We start from the raw sequence: 18,837 nt of genomic DNA, 5'->3' as shown, positions 1-18,837 counted from the left end.
ATCAATATCTGCAGTGTCAGTGTTATAACGTGCCTGTTAATGATCACACTTGAACACTTTCTTAACTGTTAAGTCATCCAGTGAGTGTTTCTTCACATCAATGGTGGCATTGCAAACAGGAACTGTCAAGAGCTACTTCAGCATGAGTTTTCGTAGTGCAAATGTCCCAAAAGGTTAACAAATGTAGGCAATAAATCAAAACAAGGAATAAAAATCTGAGCAAAAAAGTTTATAGCATGTGTGTTTTTTATTTATTTTATTTTTATTTTTTTTTGTTTGATCTCCAGGTGTTGCTCCAAGAGGAGACGCGTCAGAAGCTGGCCCTCTCCACCCGCCTGAGGCAGCTGGAGGATGAGCAGCAGAACATGCGGGAGATGTTGGAGGAAGAGGAAGAGAACAAGAAGAATGTAGAGAAGCAGCTCACCACTCTGCAGACCCAGGTTGGTGCACAGTGGCAGGCTCTCTGTCTACTGAAATTGTGCTGTGTTCTCAGATCTTTATCATTCAAGAGAGTTGCCTTTTTAAAAAGGGATGTTAGATCAGTAATACAGAAAAAGGACTACCATAGCCTTGATTCATTCATTAGGAGTCCACAATGTTCCTTGCACACATTCAACATCATATTCCCCTCTTTTCTTCTGTGTTCAGCTGGCAGACATAAAAAAGAAGCTGGAACAGGAGGCCTTGTCCCTGGAGGGGGCAGAGGAGGGGCGCAAGCGAATCCAGAGGGAGTTTGACAGTGTGATGCAGCAGCTGGAGGAGAAGACTGCAGCCTATGACAAACTGGACAAGACAAAAATCCGTTTACAGCAGGAGCTGGATGACCTCATCAGGGACCAGGATAACCTGAGGCAGACGGTCTCCAACCTGGAGAAGAAGCAGAAGAAGTTTGACCAGGTATCGTGTCAACAGTTTATTTTGTGCACAGAACAAAGATAATAATATTTGAATGAACAAAGATGATTTCCTCAAACAATCTTCCATGCACTGTTCATTTCACCACAAAAAGTCCCCTTAATTAAGCAGCATTTAGTCTTAAAAAGTTTTTTCAATGTGATGTAGACCTCTAACTGCCTCTCCTGGTCTCTGATTTCCCTAGATGCTGGCCGAAGAGAAGACTATTTCTACTAAGTACGCAGAGGAGCGTGACAAGGCCGAGGCTGAGGCCAGGGAGAAGGAAACGCGAGCACTGACACTGGCCCGCGAGTTGGAGACCATGTCAGACCTTAAAAACGAGTTGGACCGGGCCAATAAGCTGCTCAAAGCGGAGATGGAAGGCTTGGTCTCTTCCAAGGATGATGTTGGCAAGAGTGTAAGAGAAAGGGCTGGGATGAGAAAACAGTCTGGATTAGGTCAGACATTGGTTTAGCTAAAAGTGTCAACATTTCAGTTATGTTTATCAAAGCAATAAAGATTGCATTATTTCTCTTAGCAGTTAAAATGAGAGAAGATTGTTGTAATCATTGGCAGCATTGACCCTCTTCACTGAATGTGTAACAAGGTAACCTCCTTGTCTGCAGGTTCATGAGCTGGAGAGGTCGAAGCGTGCCATGGAGCAGCAGCTGGAGGAGATGAGAGTTCAGCTGGAGGAGCTGGAGGATGAGCTGCAGGCCACAGAGGACGCCAAACTGCGTCTGGAGGTCAACATGCAGGCCATGAAGGCCCAGTTTGACCGAGACCTCCAGGCCAGAGATGAGCAGGGAGAGGAGAAGAGGAAACAGCTGGTTAAACAGGTAACCTAAGTTGAAGTTTTCCACAAATCATTGCACAGTTTTAGATTCAATTATTGCAAGAATGAATTATAGTTTGACTAAACCGCAAATGAAATAAAGATATTTTCCTCTACTTCAGGTGCGTGAGATGGAGGTCGAGCTGGAAGATGAACGTAGGCAGCGTTCTCAGGCCCTCTCGTCCAAGAAGAAACTGGAGATGGACCTGGGAGAGCTCGCACTCCAGATCGATGCTGCCAACAAGGGCCGTGATGAGGCCCTTAAACAGCTGAAAAAAATCCAGGTAAAATAATTCTCCATGCAAACTCACTTACTCACTCACTCACTCTCACTCACACATATATTGCCAAAGCTGCTTTTCTGTTTTTTTTATTTTTTTTTATTGAATTATTAGTAATTAAAACAAAAAATAGAGCATCATGACTTCCAAATTATTTGACAGGTCTTTATAATACTAAGACTAACATGCTATTGATGCTATTTACAGGTTTCTCAATTCATCATACCTTTTTAGAATATAGGCCAACTGTTTTCAAAAACGCATAAAATGAGATATCCTCTATAACCCAAAGTGTGTGTGTGTGTGTGGGTGTGTGGGCATAACGGTAATTTAAATGACCAGAAAGGACCTTTTTTTTTTTTTTTTTTTTTTTTAAGCACCTTCCTAGTAGACAGCCTTGTTTTTTACATTGCCCATGTGGTCACACACTGTTGGGCAAACCCCTCACAATGCTGGGTGTCTAACTGCAGCACTGTTGTCTACTGTCCAGTCCCTAATGAAAGAGCAGATGAAAGAGCTGGACGATCTGCGTCTGTCCAGAGACGAAGTTATCAACGGGGCCAAGGAGACCGAGAAGAAGCTCAAGGCCATGGAGGCAGACGCCCTACACATCCAGGAGGTATGAAAATAATTAAGGAAAACTAACAACTCAAAATGGCTGGACAATTTCTTAGACTCAACTAGATATTACTGTATAGATTAGGTATGTTACATAGAATACTATAGGATGGTAATTACACAAAAATTAATATCTAATAAACCATCTGTACAAGTGTTTGCTTATGACACTGACATATGTAATTATATTAGTTTATAATAGAATGGCATTGGACGCTTGCTCTATTCAGCACAATGGATTTCACTGGAATGCCATTGTTTTAACAATTTTCTTTTTTTTTTTTTTGTTAGGACCATGTCCATTGTATGTAATTAAATAAGCTCAAATTGCTACATTGTTTCTATGTAACTGCCTGACCAGCCTCAGCTGTATCAGGCTTTGAAAGACTTATATATATTTGTCTTCTGCTTCCTCCAGGATCTGGCCACTGCAGAGAAACTCAAGAGACAGGCTCAGAGTGAGAGAGATGAGCTCCAGGAACAGATTAGCACCAACAACACAAAGAAGTATGCACCAAAAGATAGTATTCCAGTAAATGAACTTAAGATGCACCCATTAATATAGACACATGTGCATCCAAATGCAATCCACAGCAACAAAGGAAATCTACAAGTTTGTCTCCAACATTAACTGTCGCTCCTCTCCCTAACTCGTTGTTTTCAGTTCTCTGCTGGCAGATGAGAAGAGGAGGCTGGAGGCTCGTATCACCCAGCTGGAGGAGGAGCTGGAGGAAGAGCATCTTAACACTGAGATGGTCAACGATCGACTGAAGAGAATGGCACTGCAGGTACAGACACAAAGCATCTCAGATATTTTTTTTAGTTTAGTGTTCAGCGGAAAGAAAGGAATGTGTTTACATTTTTGGCATCAGTAATGACACCACGGTTGAACCGATAAAGAAATTGATAAAATTGTTGGAAAAAGATTTTTCAGTCAATGTCAGGTGGACTCTGAGGGTTGCAGTGAAGAAAAAAGGAACACCGGGTGACTGAAGTCTTTAACAATGCCTCTCCACTGTATGTTTTGACTAGACGGAGCAGCTGACCACAGAGGTGGCTGCCGAGCGTAGCAGCTCCCAGCGGCTGGAGGGGGCTCGTTCCCAGCTGGATCGCCAGAACAAGGAGATGAAACTGAAGCTGCAGGAGCTCGAGGGGACCATCAAGTCAAAGTATAAATCCTCCATTACCACCCTGGAGGCCAAGATAGCTCAGCTGGAAGAACAGCTCGACCTAGAGTCAAAGTGAGTGGTTTACCGACCAACTACAATAGTTACCAAGGAAAACCAGAACTGTTTTTCTGGCATGAGCACTCAATTTCTTCTTTACCACCATTAATAGTAGCTGTCATTGTTTAACAAGAGATTATTTTCTTCACATTTGTTTGGTGTTACAAATCCCTAGATCCAAAAGTGTTTCAGTAATTCTGTTTCTGCATTCCTGTTTCAGTACAGACATATGTCTAGTGTGTTAATCAATAAAACCCTGAGACGGTGTTGTGGTTCCTCACTGCATTTGCTTTTGCTATTCATTTCAGGGAGCGCCAGCAGGCCTGTAGGTTGAACAAGCGAACAGAGAAGAAGCTGAAAGAGGTGATGATACAGGTTGATGACGAGAGGCGCAACACGGAGCAATTCAAAGACCAGGTAAACTTCAGCACTAATCTCCTTTTTTACTTTTTCCAGATTATTAAAAGGAAGCGAGAGGAATTTTGTGTAGTTTGATCCTGACTTGAATCCTTGCTGCTCTGCTTGTATTTATTTTTGTGGCACTTGTACCTCTATTGGTGCTGTCCACACTAAGTGAACCCCCTCTCTCTGCAGGTGGAGAAGACAAACACCCGAATGCGTCAGTTAAAGCGTCAGCTAGAGGAGGCAGAGGAGGAGGTGACGCGAGCCAACGCCTATCGTAGAAAGCTGCAGAGGGAGCTTGATGATGCCGCTGAGTCAGCAGACTCTATGAACCGTGAAGTCAGCACTCTGAAGAGCAAGCTCAGGTAGAGGCTTTTAACATTTGTGTACCCAAGGGCCTTCCTCTGAGTGTGTAATAGTTTTCATGTCAAAGTTGAAAAAGGATCAGTTTTACACATGGAGATCGGTTGACTTGTCATGACTGTAAAACTCAGCCTTCTGTCTTCTGTGGCCCTGGAGGAGCTCTGTCAAGGCTGAGAAAATAACCTGAGTGAGGAATGCTAATTTTTTTAAAATCTTTTTCTGACCCATAACTGACCCTCATTAACCGATCATTAACCATAAACCAAGCAGGAATCTGAGTCCCAGTTCATCCTCTCGGGAAGCTTGGACATACTTTCTGCATTCAGCGTCCGCAGACCGCTGTGGAATTGTTCCACCGGTTGCGCAGCCACGATGTTGCGTGCATTGTCGTGGACACATGCAGCCACTTTCCTAGTCTGTGCAACAAGACCTGTCACCACCGCACCGAGTTTAGCTATGAGGTTGTCAGCAGTGTGTCTGCCTGGCATACTCGGTGTGTGTAGTGTGCTTAGGCAGGGAAGGTCTATCGAAAAAACAGCTGTGTGAAGTCTGATAAATTTGCATATTTGTTTAGGCTTCAATTTTGATTATACTCTTACTTTTTAGTCTTTTAATACAGGCCAGCTGACAGTCTTGCCTGGGCCCGGGACGAGATCTTAGATGGGCCCCCCCCTCGCGGCCAGATCTCTCCTTTTCCCTTGCTCTTCCTCTCCTCACATCTCTCACTGAAATTAAGTGTGTAATCAGTCTCTGATCCATCCTGCTCAGACTCTCCGACAGGGCAGCGAGCCCCCCCGCATCACTCTCTATCTCTCTCTCTTCTCTCTCACCGGTAGCCTGACTCTGTCCCTCCGTTGCGGGGCAGCGGGCCCCTCCCGCATCACTCTCTCTGTCACCTGACAGCAGCTGGATCTCTCTCTGTCTCATCCTTACTGATGGAGCTACCAAACTCAACTGTTTCTGTCAAAGTTAACGTGTTGTGTCAGGCTTTTATACCATCTAATGGACGTTAACATTAGAGCTGGCCTGTTACGTTACGTTACAAGGCTCGTAAACGTTGGCTGCGCTGTTTCTTACCTTGCTCTACGTTGACAGTTCCAGCTTCACCGTCACCACCTTTTTTTAAATATTTGTTTAGAAAATCTCTAAGGCCTCTATTTCCTTCTTCTCTTTTCTTTCCTTTTCCGAGCTCCGGACTTGTGCTGACCGGACATTTTGAGCATACTGAACTTCAAATCAAGTGACAATATCAAATTTTGATCAGTGGCCAAACCATTTTTATGTTGGGGGTGGGGGGGTTCTTGACCACCATTTCCAGGACAATTAGGAAGAAAACAAATAAAACGCTTTTATGTAATTCAAATATTATGCTACATATTTTTTTCCACAAATAGGCCTATTTAAAAAAAAAGATTTTTAATTCTTCCATAATTTAATGAGGGCCCAGTTCTGGGCCCCCCCCCTACTGTGGGCCCGGGACAACAGACCCGTTTGTCCCCCCCTATCGGCGGGCGTGTTTTAATATATTAATTAATACTGTGTCTCATGTCTTATACTTGTGTGCAGCACCTGGCTGTGTTTTAAACCATTGTGTTTGTTTTAAAGACGGGACATGCCTTTCAATCTAACGCGTACCATGAATCGCTCTGGCCTGGACAGCGATGAGGATGTGGACGTGAAGACTGAGGCACCTGAACCTGCAGCGGAGTGAACGGAGGAGAGCCAAGAGGAAATAAGACAATGACCACAGTCAACATGCAGATATAGTACAAAAATAAAAAAATAAAAAAAGCCATGCAAGCTATTAAGTAAGACTTTTTCTGAGAGGTTTTTAGCCTTGTATTTCCCTTGACATTCATCTTATAGCCTTATCATTACTTTCCATAAAATACATTTCTATTTTTTGGCCAAAGAATCTCATTCGTCTCAGTGAGTGTGAGTGGTGTTTTTCTATAGCTTTACACTTTTCTTGGTCTATTTTTCTACTTATTAGGTATATTATATCATAAAATATTGCGCTTGTTACAAGCATTGCAATTTTATTTGTGCTTGAGGTTTATTACTGTACTTTTTTTTTTTTTTTTTTTTTGGGAAAACCACTGGACATTATGCTTGTTTTGCACACAAACATGGGTCTTTTTGGGAGTTTTGATGCAGTTACAAGCTGTGGTTCACATTTGCTAGTGTCAGTATAAATCTGTACTGTATGCTTTTCCTCTCACTGTCATCCTTTTAAGGTCATTACCTCAACCAATTTTGCACAATGCCAACACAGACAAAACGGACACAAGAATGGAAATTGTTCAGTTCATCAGAGGTGGTGTAGTCGAAATGCAGCAATGTTGGTGAAAATGTTGGTACAAATGTTGTACCATCTATGATAGCTTGGTTGATGTATAATTGTTTACTGGTTTTCATAATTGATTGTTGGTGATGGGTCATCATGTAGTCGCTTTCACTGTACTATGGTTTATGCTATGCTTTGCACAGCGTAGGGGGTTTCTATTGGCACATCCTCTGAATCTTTTCAAGCATATTTCAGATTAGTATGATACCTTAACAATGTATTGTCCGACAAAATACTGCCAACATTTTAAGGCTAATCTATATTTTATCAAATGCCTTTAATGCAATAAATTGACAAATTATCAAATGCATTTGACGTCCTCCTGTCTTATGTGTTACCTCATGTTGAAGTTGTTGGGTTTAAAGGATAGGTATATATATTTTTTTTTTTCAAGTGTGTCTTCAAACAATACTCACAAGCCAATACATATACTGAAACAGTTATCATTCCTCCTGTCCACATGGCTGTGAAAAGAACCCTTCCTAATGCAAATTTGAATGTAAGTGATTGGGGACTAAATCCACAATCCTCTGAAGAATTTCAAAGTTCAACAAATGCTATTGAGGCTTCTGCAGCAAAATAATGCTGCCATTAGGGAGAGCTGAAATTTGCGATCCATTGTGAAGTCTTCAAGTCTCAGCAAGCATCCTATCAACAATGGAGGTCTTGTCTTTGAACTTTTAAACTTATGAACCTTATAGTCAGTCTGAGGTTTCACATTCCACTACAGTCAGTCATTTCTTGAGTCTAAATGCAGCTCTCCAAATGCATTCATTTGTGAATTAAATCTACACCTAACGTCAACTGATGTTACACTAAATATCACCCCTTCTTTGCAAAATCCGAATCCGCTTTATTGGCCAGGTTTTCGTAGACATACAAGGAATTTGACTCCGGTAATCTTTGCTCTCAAAGTACAACACTTCACATATTGAATAAAAACCGAGATGATGGTAAGAATATACAAAATACTGTTAGTGTACAGTATAACAATACAATAGAATTTACAATTTTACAAAAATATAAAATAAAAATAGTGTTAACTATAGGGTACTGTGACTATATTCTCAAGAATATGTTAAAGTTGTGAAGGAGTTTCTGTTTAAATGATGCAGGCATTACAGGGCTTTTGTATAATTAAAGGGCATGCTAGTTAAATTGTGACTGAAGGATTTGTCGGTTTGTACAGTATAGGGTCTCAAGACAATGAGTCGCAAGAGTTTGAAATAATTTTCTCTTTTTTGGATTAATGAGTTCTTAAAAACACTTGGATACTAAGCCACACTACGCCAGGAGATTCACATATGTAGGTTGTAAAAACACATATCTTAAAATCCTACATAGTCAGTGTTTAAATGATTAATAATTAAAATAAGGTCACTCATTTACTTTCATAGTCATACATTATTTCTGTATTTATTCATACTGGTATTTATTTCATGTCTTATTTATGTATATAGCCTAGTATTGAACACTTTAGGACTCAATGATTTCCAGGCATATGTTAACAGTTTTATATTTTTTGGTTTTGGGGAGGTTAAAAGTGTTCTCATTCATTCATTTAAACGCAAGTATTGTATTAAGTTTTGCTGACAGAATTAGACTTTTTAAATAATCATTGAATCTAAGCAGTATAAACAATAAGGGTAAATCGTTGCAAAAATGTTGCCAGATAATGCACAGTATGATACACTGTATAACTGGTTGAAAGATACACGTGTATACCTACAACAGTAGGACTGACAAACGGAACAACGGCGACACCCTTAGGTCACTGCATTGAATCACATTGTACACATACCCCGGCTTGTTTCCCAAAACATTGTAACTAAAACAGCAGAATGTAAACTCTATATTCTACATATGTGTGTGCCTTATAATGCAGATCTCACACACGAACACAATTTTCATCACTGACTAAACCAACCAATGCACCCTGTGGAATGTTGTGGTGGTAAGTTAGCTACTCTTGTAAGTGTGTTGCAGTGAGATGAAGGGTGTCGAGACTGGAGGTGAACTTTGCTAGCCAGATGCTAACAGTCGCAGCAGCACAGCAAGTCGCGATAACGCCAGTCACTGTTGTATGACATTTATTACTGCAGTTAAAACATGTTCTAAGACAAACAGCTTTTGGGACACGACCCACGTCGGGAAATTAACAACAGAAGAAAGCCAGACTAAGTTAAATAACTTAACGTTACTAGTGAGTTCACTAACGTTAGCTAGCTGAAGAGCATTGCTAGAAAGTTCTGTATTCAGCCTGGCAATATTAGTGTCTAACGTTACTACCATTAGACTCTTAAGAAACGTTCGCAGATTGTCACAGTAAATACTAGCTAAACATGGTGTTCCTGAAGCTGGCAGGTGTGACTATCACCTCCATCACTCCTTAACGCACTTCAAAGGCAGGTAAGACAAGCTGGCATGCTAAGTCTAGCTAGCTAGCTAGCTAGTCAAGTAGTGTAAGTTAACGTTATCTGGCCGAGTGAAGCTCATAGATATCTCTGCCGAAGCTTCGGTGATCTTTTTTTTAAAACAAACTGGCTGTTATAGCTGGCAGGTTTTACGGCGTTTGCCTTCAAAGTACCGTTAGCGGAATGTGTCATGAATGTGTCGCTGTATCTGCCTTGGAAGTAGCCTGTCCTCCTGAGAGGCTGATGTCATACTACCTAGCTACTCTGACAACTAGCTAGCTAATTGGCTAACATAGCTTGCTGCTACAGGCTTCATAGAGACTTTGCAAATGACCGTATTGTTTCGAAATGTGACTCATGGCTGCCATCTGATTTTTAGTAACGTTGGCTAAAATTAACTAGCTTCAAGACGGCAACACCAGGGGAGAAACTGGACTCCGCATCCAGGTCAAAGATGGAGTTCGCATCGGTGAGTGCACCTGTAGGCTACTGCCACTGTTTATTGTGGTCATCATACATCCCGTGTAGGCTACTCAGTCTGTCAGTTAGAGCAGTTTTGGTATTTATATCGATGGTGTTTCTCAAACAGGTGTACTTTGGAGTACTGTAGGGGGTACGTGAGATTTAAAAAAAATGTTAATATCAATCAAGCATTATAATTTCTAAAATAATCATACACTATAATCATGAGTCAATCTAGTGAGTCTAAACATTTGAAATGTAGCATTTATATTACATATTTTAATATTCTGCTATTCTGTTACACAGTTACACATTTTCACCTTTAACCATTTGACTGTCCAACTAAGCTACCAGTGGTTGATTAATGATTGAAAATGGCTCAGCAGTTACAACTACATGTCTACATTGGCCACAATGGCCTAATACATCTATAGACATGTAAGGGATAACTACCATGGTATAAACAGTGTGGCAAAATCTCTGACAGTGGAAAGACAAAATCAGCTGCCTTTTAGCTGGTTGCTAATTACATTATTAGTGAGTTGCCTATCCAGAACAACATGACTTATCTTCTGCCCATTGTAATGAGAAAGCCATGTGTTCTTTTTTTTTTAAATGGCTGCTGTAGATTTAGTGAAAGTGCCTGAAACCACCTAACACACACACACTTCATGACTCATGCTGTTTGACAAAGATGCAATTTAGCAGTGAGCTTTGCAGAGGGGGGAGGAATACAGATGTGTGAGTGCATCTCTGAAAGATGAAGATAGGAGCCCATAGAAAAACGCAGGCTGGATTAAGCTTCTAATTTGGCTGTTAAACGGGGGGGGGGGGCATGAGAAGCAGCAGAAAGCCATTGTGGGTTGGCGGGGGAGAGAGAGAGAGAGAGAGAGAGAGAGAGAGAGAGATGGGGGGGTGAGGAAGGTTTGTATGAGAGATGGATGTTTATTTTATAATATTTAATAGCAGCATCACAGAGAGAGGGAGGTGAAAGAGGGCAAAATGCAGGAAAAACAGGATTCTCAGAGCCGAGCCCCAGGCAGGAAGGTAGGAGTGTGTGTTTGTGCGTAATGTGTGCAATAAAGTGGCACGTGTGTGTGTGTGTGTATGTAGAAGCTACATATAGTATGTATTGAATGTTGTGTGTGCTGCTTATGTATGGTGCAGACATTTTATTTTGTATTTGTTGCTATAATTGTGGTTATTGCCTTATTATAAGCATTTTCTTTTCTCTTTTTACATTTTTTTTCTGTGTAACTGTTCAGATGCAGCAGAATTTAGTGTCTGTCTGTCCATGTTTGTCTATGAGGCATGTACTGTAAGCACAAATAATATTGAGTCTCAGTTTAATTCTACCCAACAGTGTGTGTTTGTGTGTTTGTGTGTGTGTGTGTGTGTGTGTGTGTGTGTGTGCGTGCGTGCCCGTGCCCGTGCACATGCGCTTGCATGTGTGTTTGTGCGTGTGTGGACTGTCTCTGCACATCTCCATCATCTTCACTCTGTTGGAACCTGGCCTCTGCTCTGAGCTACAGGCTTGTTTTTTGTAACGGAAATGTCATACAAGCATATTTATGTTAAAATGAAAGTCCTTTATATGTATATAAGATAATGTTCATTATTTGGTGGCACATTTGTGTTGTGTCAGGATTTGTTAATGCAGATATTTGTTTGGGTAATATCTTCCTGCCCTTTTCGAGAGAATCTGTGGCATTCAACAAGAGGTGATCAATGCCAAGAAAGATGTTGAATGGTACATTTCCACATTATGCTTTTTACACTGTGACTAATCCCTTCTCCTTCTCTCCTGGTCTACTCTCTGTCTGCCATTTCTTTCTCTCGTCACTTCTCTCCCTTATGTCCTCCTCTCTTTGCCATTCCCTCATCCTCTCTTTCTTTCCATTCCTCTGTCATCTTCCTCAGGCTCATCCAGCTCTCAAAGCCTTTTTGTGTGGCTCTCTCAGCGGCACCTGCTCTACACTACTCTTCCAGCCTTTGGATCTGGTCAAGACACGGCTGCAGACCCTACAGAACAATGCCAAACTGGGGTGTGTGTGTGTGTGTGTGTACACATAAAACAGACACATCTCATATGTATGAACATGGAAACACACCCACTACACATTCCGCCTCCATATGCCATTAGATGCATGTACATCAGCATGTCCCCCTTTCTTTTGCTCTGCTTTTGTTTTTTCTCTCTCTGACTTACTGAGTTACTCACACACGCAACATGCTCTCCAGACACAAAACAACACATACATACACAGCATGGCAGGACACAATTTGCAAGCAGTGCCAGCCTGAATCTGCTGTTATGACCCATATAGGACAATTAGTCACACCAGCACTATGTAATCATACTGTCAGGCGGCCGCTAGGTTAAAATTGCCCCGACTGAAAACAGGACCAGGAGATGGTAACGGCTAAAAGTGGAATTTCATTTTAAACAACAATCCACAGGTGGAGGCCTTAGTACCAATTTCCATTATATAATTTCCATAATAATTTCTGTAGTTAATTATTGTTCTATGGTTTATTGTTCACACTATGAAAATCCAAACTGGTTATCTTTTGTCTGTCTTTGTCTGTCTGTCTTTGAGTGTCTGTCTTTGACCTTCGAATGTGTCTGTGACCATTACTAAATTTCATCCTGCAGTGCACCAAAGGTGGGGATGTTCAACGTTTTAATCAACGTTATCAGGACAGAGAATTTCTTCGGTCTGTGGAAGGGAGTTTCACCAGTGAGTTAGTGAACTTGTTTATCTTTTTCAACATTTACAAGAGTTCCTGCAGTTATTTTGCCTGTTGTTGCATGTATGTACAGTATGTAGTCAGTAGTCTGTGAGGGTGTTTGTTCTCCAGCACCAATCCACGTACACTCTTTCTGTCTTTCAGCTTACATAAGCATTACCCCTCTGTCTCTGTCTAGCTCTAAGAACCAGACACACACTCTGTTTTGTTGGTGTTGTCTTTTTAGCTAAAGCCGCCTTTAACACCGTCACATTAAGCAAATATGAGAAAGGTTTAACACTTTCGTTTCTCTTTGGCAGTCATTTGTGCGCTGCATCCCTGGGGTGGGCATCTACTTCAGCACCTTCTACTCCCTAAAGCAGCACTACTTCCTAGAACGGGCACCCAACGCTGGCGAGGCTGTTCTGCTTGGAGCGGGTGCCAGAACTGTGGCTGGCGTCTGCATGCTGCCATTCACGGTCATCAAGACACGCTTTGAGGTGAGCAGCAGTTTCTTTACATACTGAGAGACATCAGAGCCAGAAGTTGCGTTAGACTTTCTTGCTGCCGTCATTTTGTAAAAATTCTGTCATAATCCATTAATACCCGTCATTTTCATTTTTTAATGATAAGACATATTTCATTTATGATTGACATGATTTAATGTTACATTAGCTGCTGCTGTCTAATAAACATCATTAGTATAACTTGCTTGTCCTTCATCCTCCACCGCATCAATCCCTTTTCACCTTGTTTATTATCGCTATCACAATTATTGGGCTTTTTAAAGACTCTTTGCTGACTCAGCTGCTGTGACATTTTGCAGTTTGATGGCTAAAGCCAGCCTGACAGTTATGGTAGATCGCCCTCAGTATTCTCATCTGTCAAAATGAAAAACAGCCTTCAGATTTTTCCGTCGTTGTCAATGATAGAAAATATTTGGTTAACGCGACCTCTGCTCAGAGCCCATATGACCTGAGATGTGCTATATGATTTGTGGACATTACTACTTTTCTGATCATCTCACAGTCAAGTTTAATTGGCATTTTTTAATTGTTAACTGGGCAGTTTACAATGCAAGACAGTTGTTAATGTATGATTGCATTTAGGCAATGATTTGTCTTTGTAATCTGTTTTTGACCTGTTTTGAGTATTTTGGTTTGAGACTCTTTTTTTGGTAGGATTTAATCCTGGAATAAAAGGCCTTTAGCAGACAGATGTTTCAAATAGGCCACAAAAAACTAAAAGTATTGATCCAACAAAAGTATTTTATGAATGCTCAAGTGACAGGAAAGAAGCTAGAAGCTACTTTTTGTGTTGGAGGAGTCTTATTTTGTAGTAATACGTATGACTTGTGTATGGAGTCTTCCTTTAATAAATAATAAATACCTAGAACAAAAGTACAATTTTCACAAAAAAAAAAGTAAAATACAACCGGTAATATGTTGCTATTTTTCTGGTTATGACACAGAAAGATGACTTTCCCATTTTTAATCTCGCCTACAAAGCTCTGATTGGTGGGTTGTTTTTACAACTGGGGAAACGGACGTCAACGAGCACAACACCAGTCCCTTTTTAAATTGCTGAAAAAAGTTCTGGAACCAGGCAAATACAGGGCTACTTTGTGCTGCAGTAGAAAACACAAGAAGATATTTGTTTCAGTTTTTTTTATTGACTTATGATATATTCAACAAAGAGTGAGAATGTCCCTTAATGATGTGTCCACCTTCATCATATTCATTAATCAGGTGTTCTGCTTAGTTATAGCACTCATTGACTGACATGACACTGCATAGCCGAGCATAACAAATATGGTGACCAATAAATGAACCATGAAGTATCTGTGAGACATTGTACCCAATGAATGACTATAACACCTAGGATCCATAAATGAATTACCAAAGTCCACAACTCATAGTCTACAGCGGCCGTCTGTATCACTGCTGTAAAAAAAAATAAAAAAAAGTGATAAGGCAATTAGAGTCATTAAAAAGCAACGGTGTGAATAAACCATATTCCTTTTCCTTGTTCATATGTTGTTTCAGAGTGGCTGTTACAACTATGTGAGTGTGGCAGGGGCTCTGAGGAGTGTGTATGAGACGGAGGGAATCAGGGCCCTGTTCTCAGGGCTGACTGCCACGCTGCTCCGAGACGCTCCGTTCTCTGGCATCTACGTCATGTTCTACAGCCAGGCCAAGAAGGCGATGCCTCAAGGTGAGAGCCACACTGCATCAGCAAATTAAAATGGAGGTCATTAAAATGTGAAGCAATATTTTCTATAGACGTTATGGGCAGCAGGAAAATCAGTTAAGTGTATAATGAAAGGTTTAGTGCTTTTTGAATATTTGGCCTCCAAAGGTGGCTTTTACCTGCTTGTACTGTATGCCTTAAACCTAAAGGGTTTTTGATGCCCCCAGATGGCCAACAACATAAAGTGCATTTTCATCCACCTGTTTTTATGCACATTTTCAATAAATTAATTTTAAAAAATTGAGCAGAAACACCAGAAATTCTCTTATTTTTTTATAACGCCAAAAAGGCTTAGCTGAGGTGAAAAAGTTGGTGTATCGATAAAAACTAAATGCTTAAAACTAAATCCTAATGTACATGAACTTAAATGGCACTCATCACTGGAGAGACGAAAAATTGTGCCAAATGTGGCAAAACATCCGAGATCTGTGAGGACCGACATGGAGACGGGAACATTTCTCAAATACATTAAAATAAATTCAATATTGTGTTGTGTTTTTCATACAGTTTTCCATTGTTTGAGATTTGACTGGAGCCATCTCATCACGCCCTCTACCTCTGCAATTTTTTAATGGCACCTGACATGAGAATAAGCGTCACCAGCTGTTTATCTGAATGTGCCCAACTCCTAATATTTAATAGCAGTAGTGGAAGGGCACCCACATTATTTTGCATTTACACTCTTTGTTGAAACATGCTCTTCTACTTTCTCCTGATACCTGGTTTCTCTTCTCTCAGAGGTAACTTCGTCGCCCTATGCTCCGCTGGTGAACTTTAGCTGTGGGGTGGTGGCAGGTGTCATGGCGTCGCTGGCCACACAGCCAGCGGATGTCGTGAAGACCCATATTCAAATCAGCCCATCCCACTGGAGCACAAGAGATGCTGTCCACTACATCTACATGGTGTGTGCTCATTTAATCACAGCTGTCAGTTTTTCTCTTGCTGTATGCGCACGCCATTTTCAGGGAGAAGCAGCTCATTCTTGCTGGCTAGGGTGTAGCATGGCAACTACATCCGTAACATTTCATTCAGAACTTTCCTGCTCTGTCCTCTTCCCCCAGGAGCACGGCATGGGCGGGTTTTTCCGTGGGGCTGTACCCAGGTCTCTGAGACGCACTTTGATGGCTGCCATGGCTTGGACTGTCTACGAACAGCTGATGGCAAGAATGGGCCTCAAATCCTGAAGAGCACAAGGGGTTGAGCCACAATAATTAAATATGAGGGGATTAGGATGTACATTTGCTTCTCACTGAAAGCCCCATGAGAGAAGTAAAGGGAGCCGACGAGCTGTGAACCAGCACTACCAAGATTTTGAGACCAGGTGTGTGTGTGTGTGTGTGTGTGTGTGTGTGTGTGTGTGTGTGTGTGTGTGTGTGTGTGTGTGTGTGTGTGTGTGTGTGTGTGTGTGTGTGTGTGTGTGTGTGTGTGTGTGTGTGTGTGTGTGTGTGTGTGTGTGTGTGTGTGGTCAGTAGTCTGTGAGGGTGTTTGTTCTCCAGCACCAATCCACGTACAGTCTTTCAGCTTACATAAGCATTACCTCTCTGTCTAGCTCTAAGAACCAGACACTCTGTTTTATTTTGTTGGTGTTGTCTTTTTAGCTAAAGCCGCCTTTAACACCGTCACATTAAGCAGATATGAGAAAGGTTTAACACTTCCGTGTGTGTGTGTGTGTGTGTGTGTGTGTGTGTGTGTGTGTGTGTGTGTGTGTGTGTGTGTGTGTGTGTGTGTGTGTGTGTGTGTGTGTGTGTGTGCTATTTAAAATGTTTATGAAAATGTGCCAGTTTGTGTCTGTAAGTCTATAGTGACACTCCCTGCGGTGAAGTGAACTTACTCCTCCTGTGACTATTTATGTTTGGACACCCTGAGGTCTGGCTGCCGAGGGTATGTGACTGTGCTGGGCAGCATTGTTTCCTTTGACAAGGTATTTCAAAATGCTGTCAATACAAACGGGACTCTCAGCAAGCTGGTGTTCCGTACATCTGCTGAGGTAACCAAAAGCAAAGCACTGCAGCGAGAGAAGCTCTGGCTTCCGCCATATTTACAAAACTTGCCTAAGATTGAGCAATGCTTCTTACTTGCCAATAACAAGCATACTTTATCTGCTTCTATATATAATTTGTTGCAGGCTCAGACAATCACAAGTACTCACACAGCTGCATTATGGGAAGAAAGTCCCAAGAAAGCCTTTGTTGCCACTGTGATGCATTTTGTGTCTCAGCATATTGAAACCAGATGTGCTTTTTAAAGAAGTAATGATAGTCCGTCACATCTGGGTTGAAATGCTATAATTGAAATGCTTAATTCTTATTTTTTTAGGATAAAAACAGCAATGCAATTTGCAATTCCTTTGTTTTAAGTAAACACTTTTATATAATTTGATTTGTTCCCTACACATTAAAGGATTTTCCTAAAAACACAATGTATAGAGCGATATAAAAGTAATCCCTATCAATAATGATCCACAAGAAGTGTGTGGCGATGTCGGCCTCATATTTTTCTTATTTTGCCGTGTGCAAGATGAATCTGGCCATCAACTATAGTCTTTGGGCCCCACCTGGGTGTGTAACACCCAGCCAATGGCAGCGCACAGGATGTGCAGCCCTTTCATATCGCTGTCCCGGTGTGCTTGTGCAGCGACAGGATGAATACTCTGCATTTAAATAAATTCCGGCAATGCAAATGCAGCACCTTCCTGCAGGGTGGTGCGGAAAGGTTGGTGTGTTTATTTGTGCGCTAGAACATAAGTGCAGTGAAAAAATCAGAAAATAACATTATATTCCTTTGATTCACTGCTTTGTTCTCGTGAGTGCCGCTCTCTCTCTTCATTCAGTCTTCATCTCTCTCTCTCTCTCTCTCTCTCTCTCTCTCTCTCTCTCTCTCTCTCTCTCTCTCTCTCTCTCTCTCTCTCTCTCTCTCTCTCTGGCTAATTACGCTTTGTGATTACGAACACCAATCCACAAATCCTGCTTAGTGTACCTTTAAGTAAATATTTTAATGACGGGGTGTATTTGCAATCTTTACTTTGGATTTTGTTGTCAATCACCTCCTGTGAGCATATTTCCAAAACATTAAGCTTGCAAGTGAAGCATTGCTTAATTATTGTGCCACTGTGTTTATAAAAGTTATACAGAATCCTTATCAGCGCTGGACGGATGTAAATATTAACGTTTTTTTCCACAAATTTAGAATTAATGGTTGTAACAAATGAAGGCCGTGTTTTTATGTTCATTGTACAGTCTGCCCATAGCTATAAATATTATTTATTAGTGATATGTAAAAGAGATGATATACTTAAATTGAGACTGTAAGTGTTTATAGAAGTAATGCCAAATAGAAGATCTCATTAATGGAGGAGATTGAAAGACTTATTGGTCTGAACGAAAAGGATCCTTACACACCCAAAGTGTAAACACACGAAAGAATTTTTAAAGTTGTGACAGCAAGGTCACTAATGTCCAGTGTGATGTAACAGAGAAGGTGGTGTATCAAAAAGAGATGTTTAATGACAAGAGTTGATTTCAGTGTTTTCTGTGTAACACAGACTGTATCTAAATGTCCCGTAATTCACACATGGAGGTTTGACCTCGTCGACTATCTCCATTGATTCTCTGTTGTGACTATTTTGTTTACGGTCATTGTTATTGTACGTAGATATTTGGTCTGTGCATGTGTTTGCTCAGACAGACGCTGTGCCTGCCGGGTTTTAATGTCAATAAATCTTCCTGTTTTTTAAAAATGATTTTGACTTTTTTTCTGTATTGGAAATTAAGAAGAAGTGGACTATGCTTTATTGTTGATTTATTGAAGTTACATTTGCATGTTACAACTAATCATTGTCAGAGAGCCATGAGATACATGGCCTGTTGTACAGCCAAAACCAGCCATTACAACCACCAATTTTAATTCCATTTGGACTAAGCTCTTTTAAACAAAATCTAAAATGTTACCTCCAGCAAGAGTGAGCTGTTGAAAACTTTGGTTACTCTTTACTTGAAGGTATCTACATAAGAGTGAC

The 18,837-nt window shown here is 41.0% G+C and overlaps 2 protein-coding genes across 7 annotated transcripts in view; both read left to right on the top strand.

Moving 5' to 3' along the window:
• LOC120565705 (myosin-9-like) overlaps nucleotides 1-7,276 on the top strand; it is a 32,463-nt gene extending 25,187 nt beyond the window's left edge. For both annotated transcript variants that reach the window (XM_039811784.1, XM_039811700.1), the window contains 12 exons: nucleotides 288-440; nucleotides 649-897; nucleotides 1,100-1,312; nucleotides 1,521-1,733; nucleotides 1,852-2,013; nucleotides 2,501-2,629; nucleotides 3,047-3,135; nucleotides 3,293-3,416; nucleotides 3,661-3,869; nucleotides 4,163-4,271; nucleotides 4,449-4,621; nucleotides 6,225-7,276. In XM_039811784.1, the coding sequence (XP_039667718.1) occupies nucleotides 288-440; nucleotides 649-897; nucleotides 1,100-1,312; nucleotides 1,521-1,733; nucleotides 1,852-2,013; nucleotides 2,501-2,629; nucleotides 3,047-3,135; nucleotides 3,293-3,416; nucleotides 3,661-3,869; nucleotides 4,163-4,271; nucleotides 4,449-4,621; nucleotides 6,225-6,330 (1,929 nt within the window). In that variant the 3' untranslated portion in view covers nucleotides 6,331-7,276. The remainder of the gene's footprint in view (nucleotides 1-287; nucleotides 441-648; nucleotides 898-1,099; nucleotides 1,313-1,520; nucleotides 1,734-1,851; nucleotides 2,014-2,500; nucleotides 2,630-3,046; nucleotides 3,136-3,292; nucleotides 3,417-3,660; nucleotides 3,870-4,162; nucleotides 4,272-4,448; nucleotides 4,622-6,224) is intronic.
• Nucleotides 7,277-8,747: 1,471 nt separating this feature from the next.
• Nucleotides 8,748-18,561, top strand: slc25a38b (solute carrier family 25 member 38b). Of its 5 annotated transcripts, none has more exons than XM_039809534.1 (8): nucleotides 8,748-8,920; nucleotides 9,760-9,849; nucleotides 11,763-11,887; nucleotides 12,499-12,583; nucleotides 12,893-13,072; nucleotides 14,618-14,786; nucleotides 15,561-15,724; nucleotides 15,884-18,561. In XM_039809534.1, the coding sequence occupies exons 2-8, from the start codon at nucleotides 9,835-9,837 to the stop codon at nucleotides 16,004-16,006; spliced, it is 861 nt and encodes a 286-aa protein (XP_039665468.1). In that variant the 5' UTR covers nucleotides 8,748-8,920; nucleotides 9,760-9,834; the 3' UTR covers nucleotides 16,007-18,561. The 5 variants fall into 5 exon arrangements, with proteins under 5 accessions (XP_039665468.1, XP_039665477.1, XP_039665461.1 ...); XM_039809543.1 differs by lacking the exon at nucleotides 8,748-8,920 and adding an exon at nucleotides 8,949-9,371; XM_039809527.1 differs by lacking the exon at nucleotides 8,748-8,920 and adding an exon at nucleotides 8,949-9,375.
• The last annotated feature ends 276 nt before the right edge of the window (nucleotides 18,562-18,837 follow it).

This window comes from Perca fluviatilis, chromosome 1 (genome assembly GCF_010015445.1).
Source record: "Perca fluviatilis chromosome 1, GENO_Pfluv_1.0, whole genome shotgun sequence".
NCBI lineage: Eukaryota > Metazoa > Chordata > Actinopteri > Perciformes > Percidae > Perca > Perca fluviatilis.
Note: the sequence above shows the minus strand (reverse complement) of the source record. Positions and strands in the feature narration are given on the sequence as shown.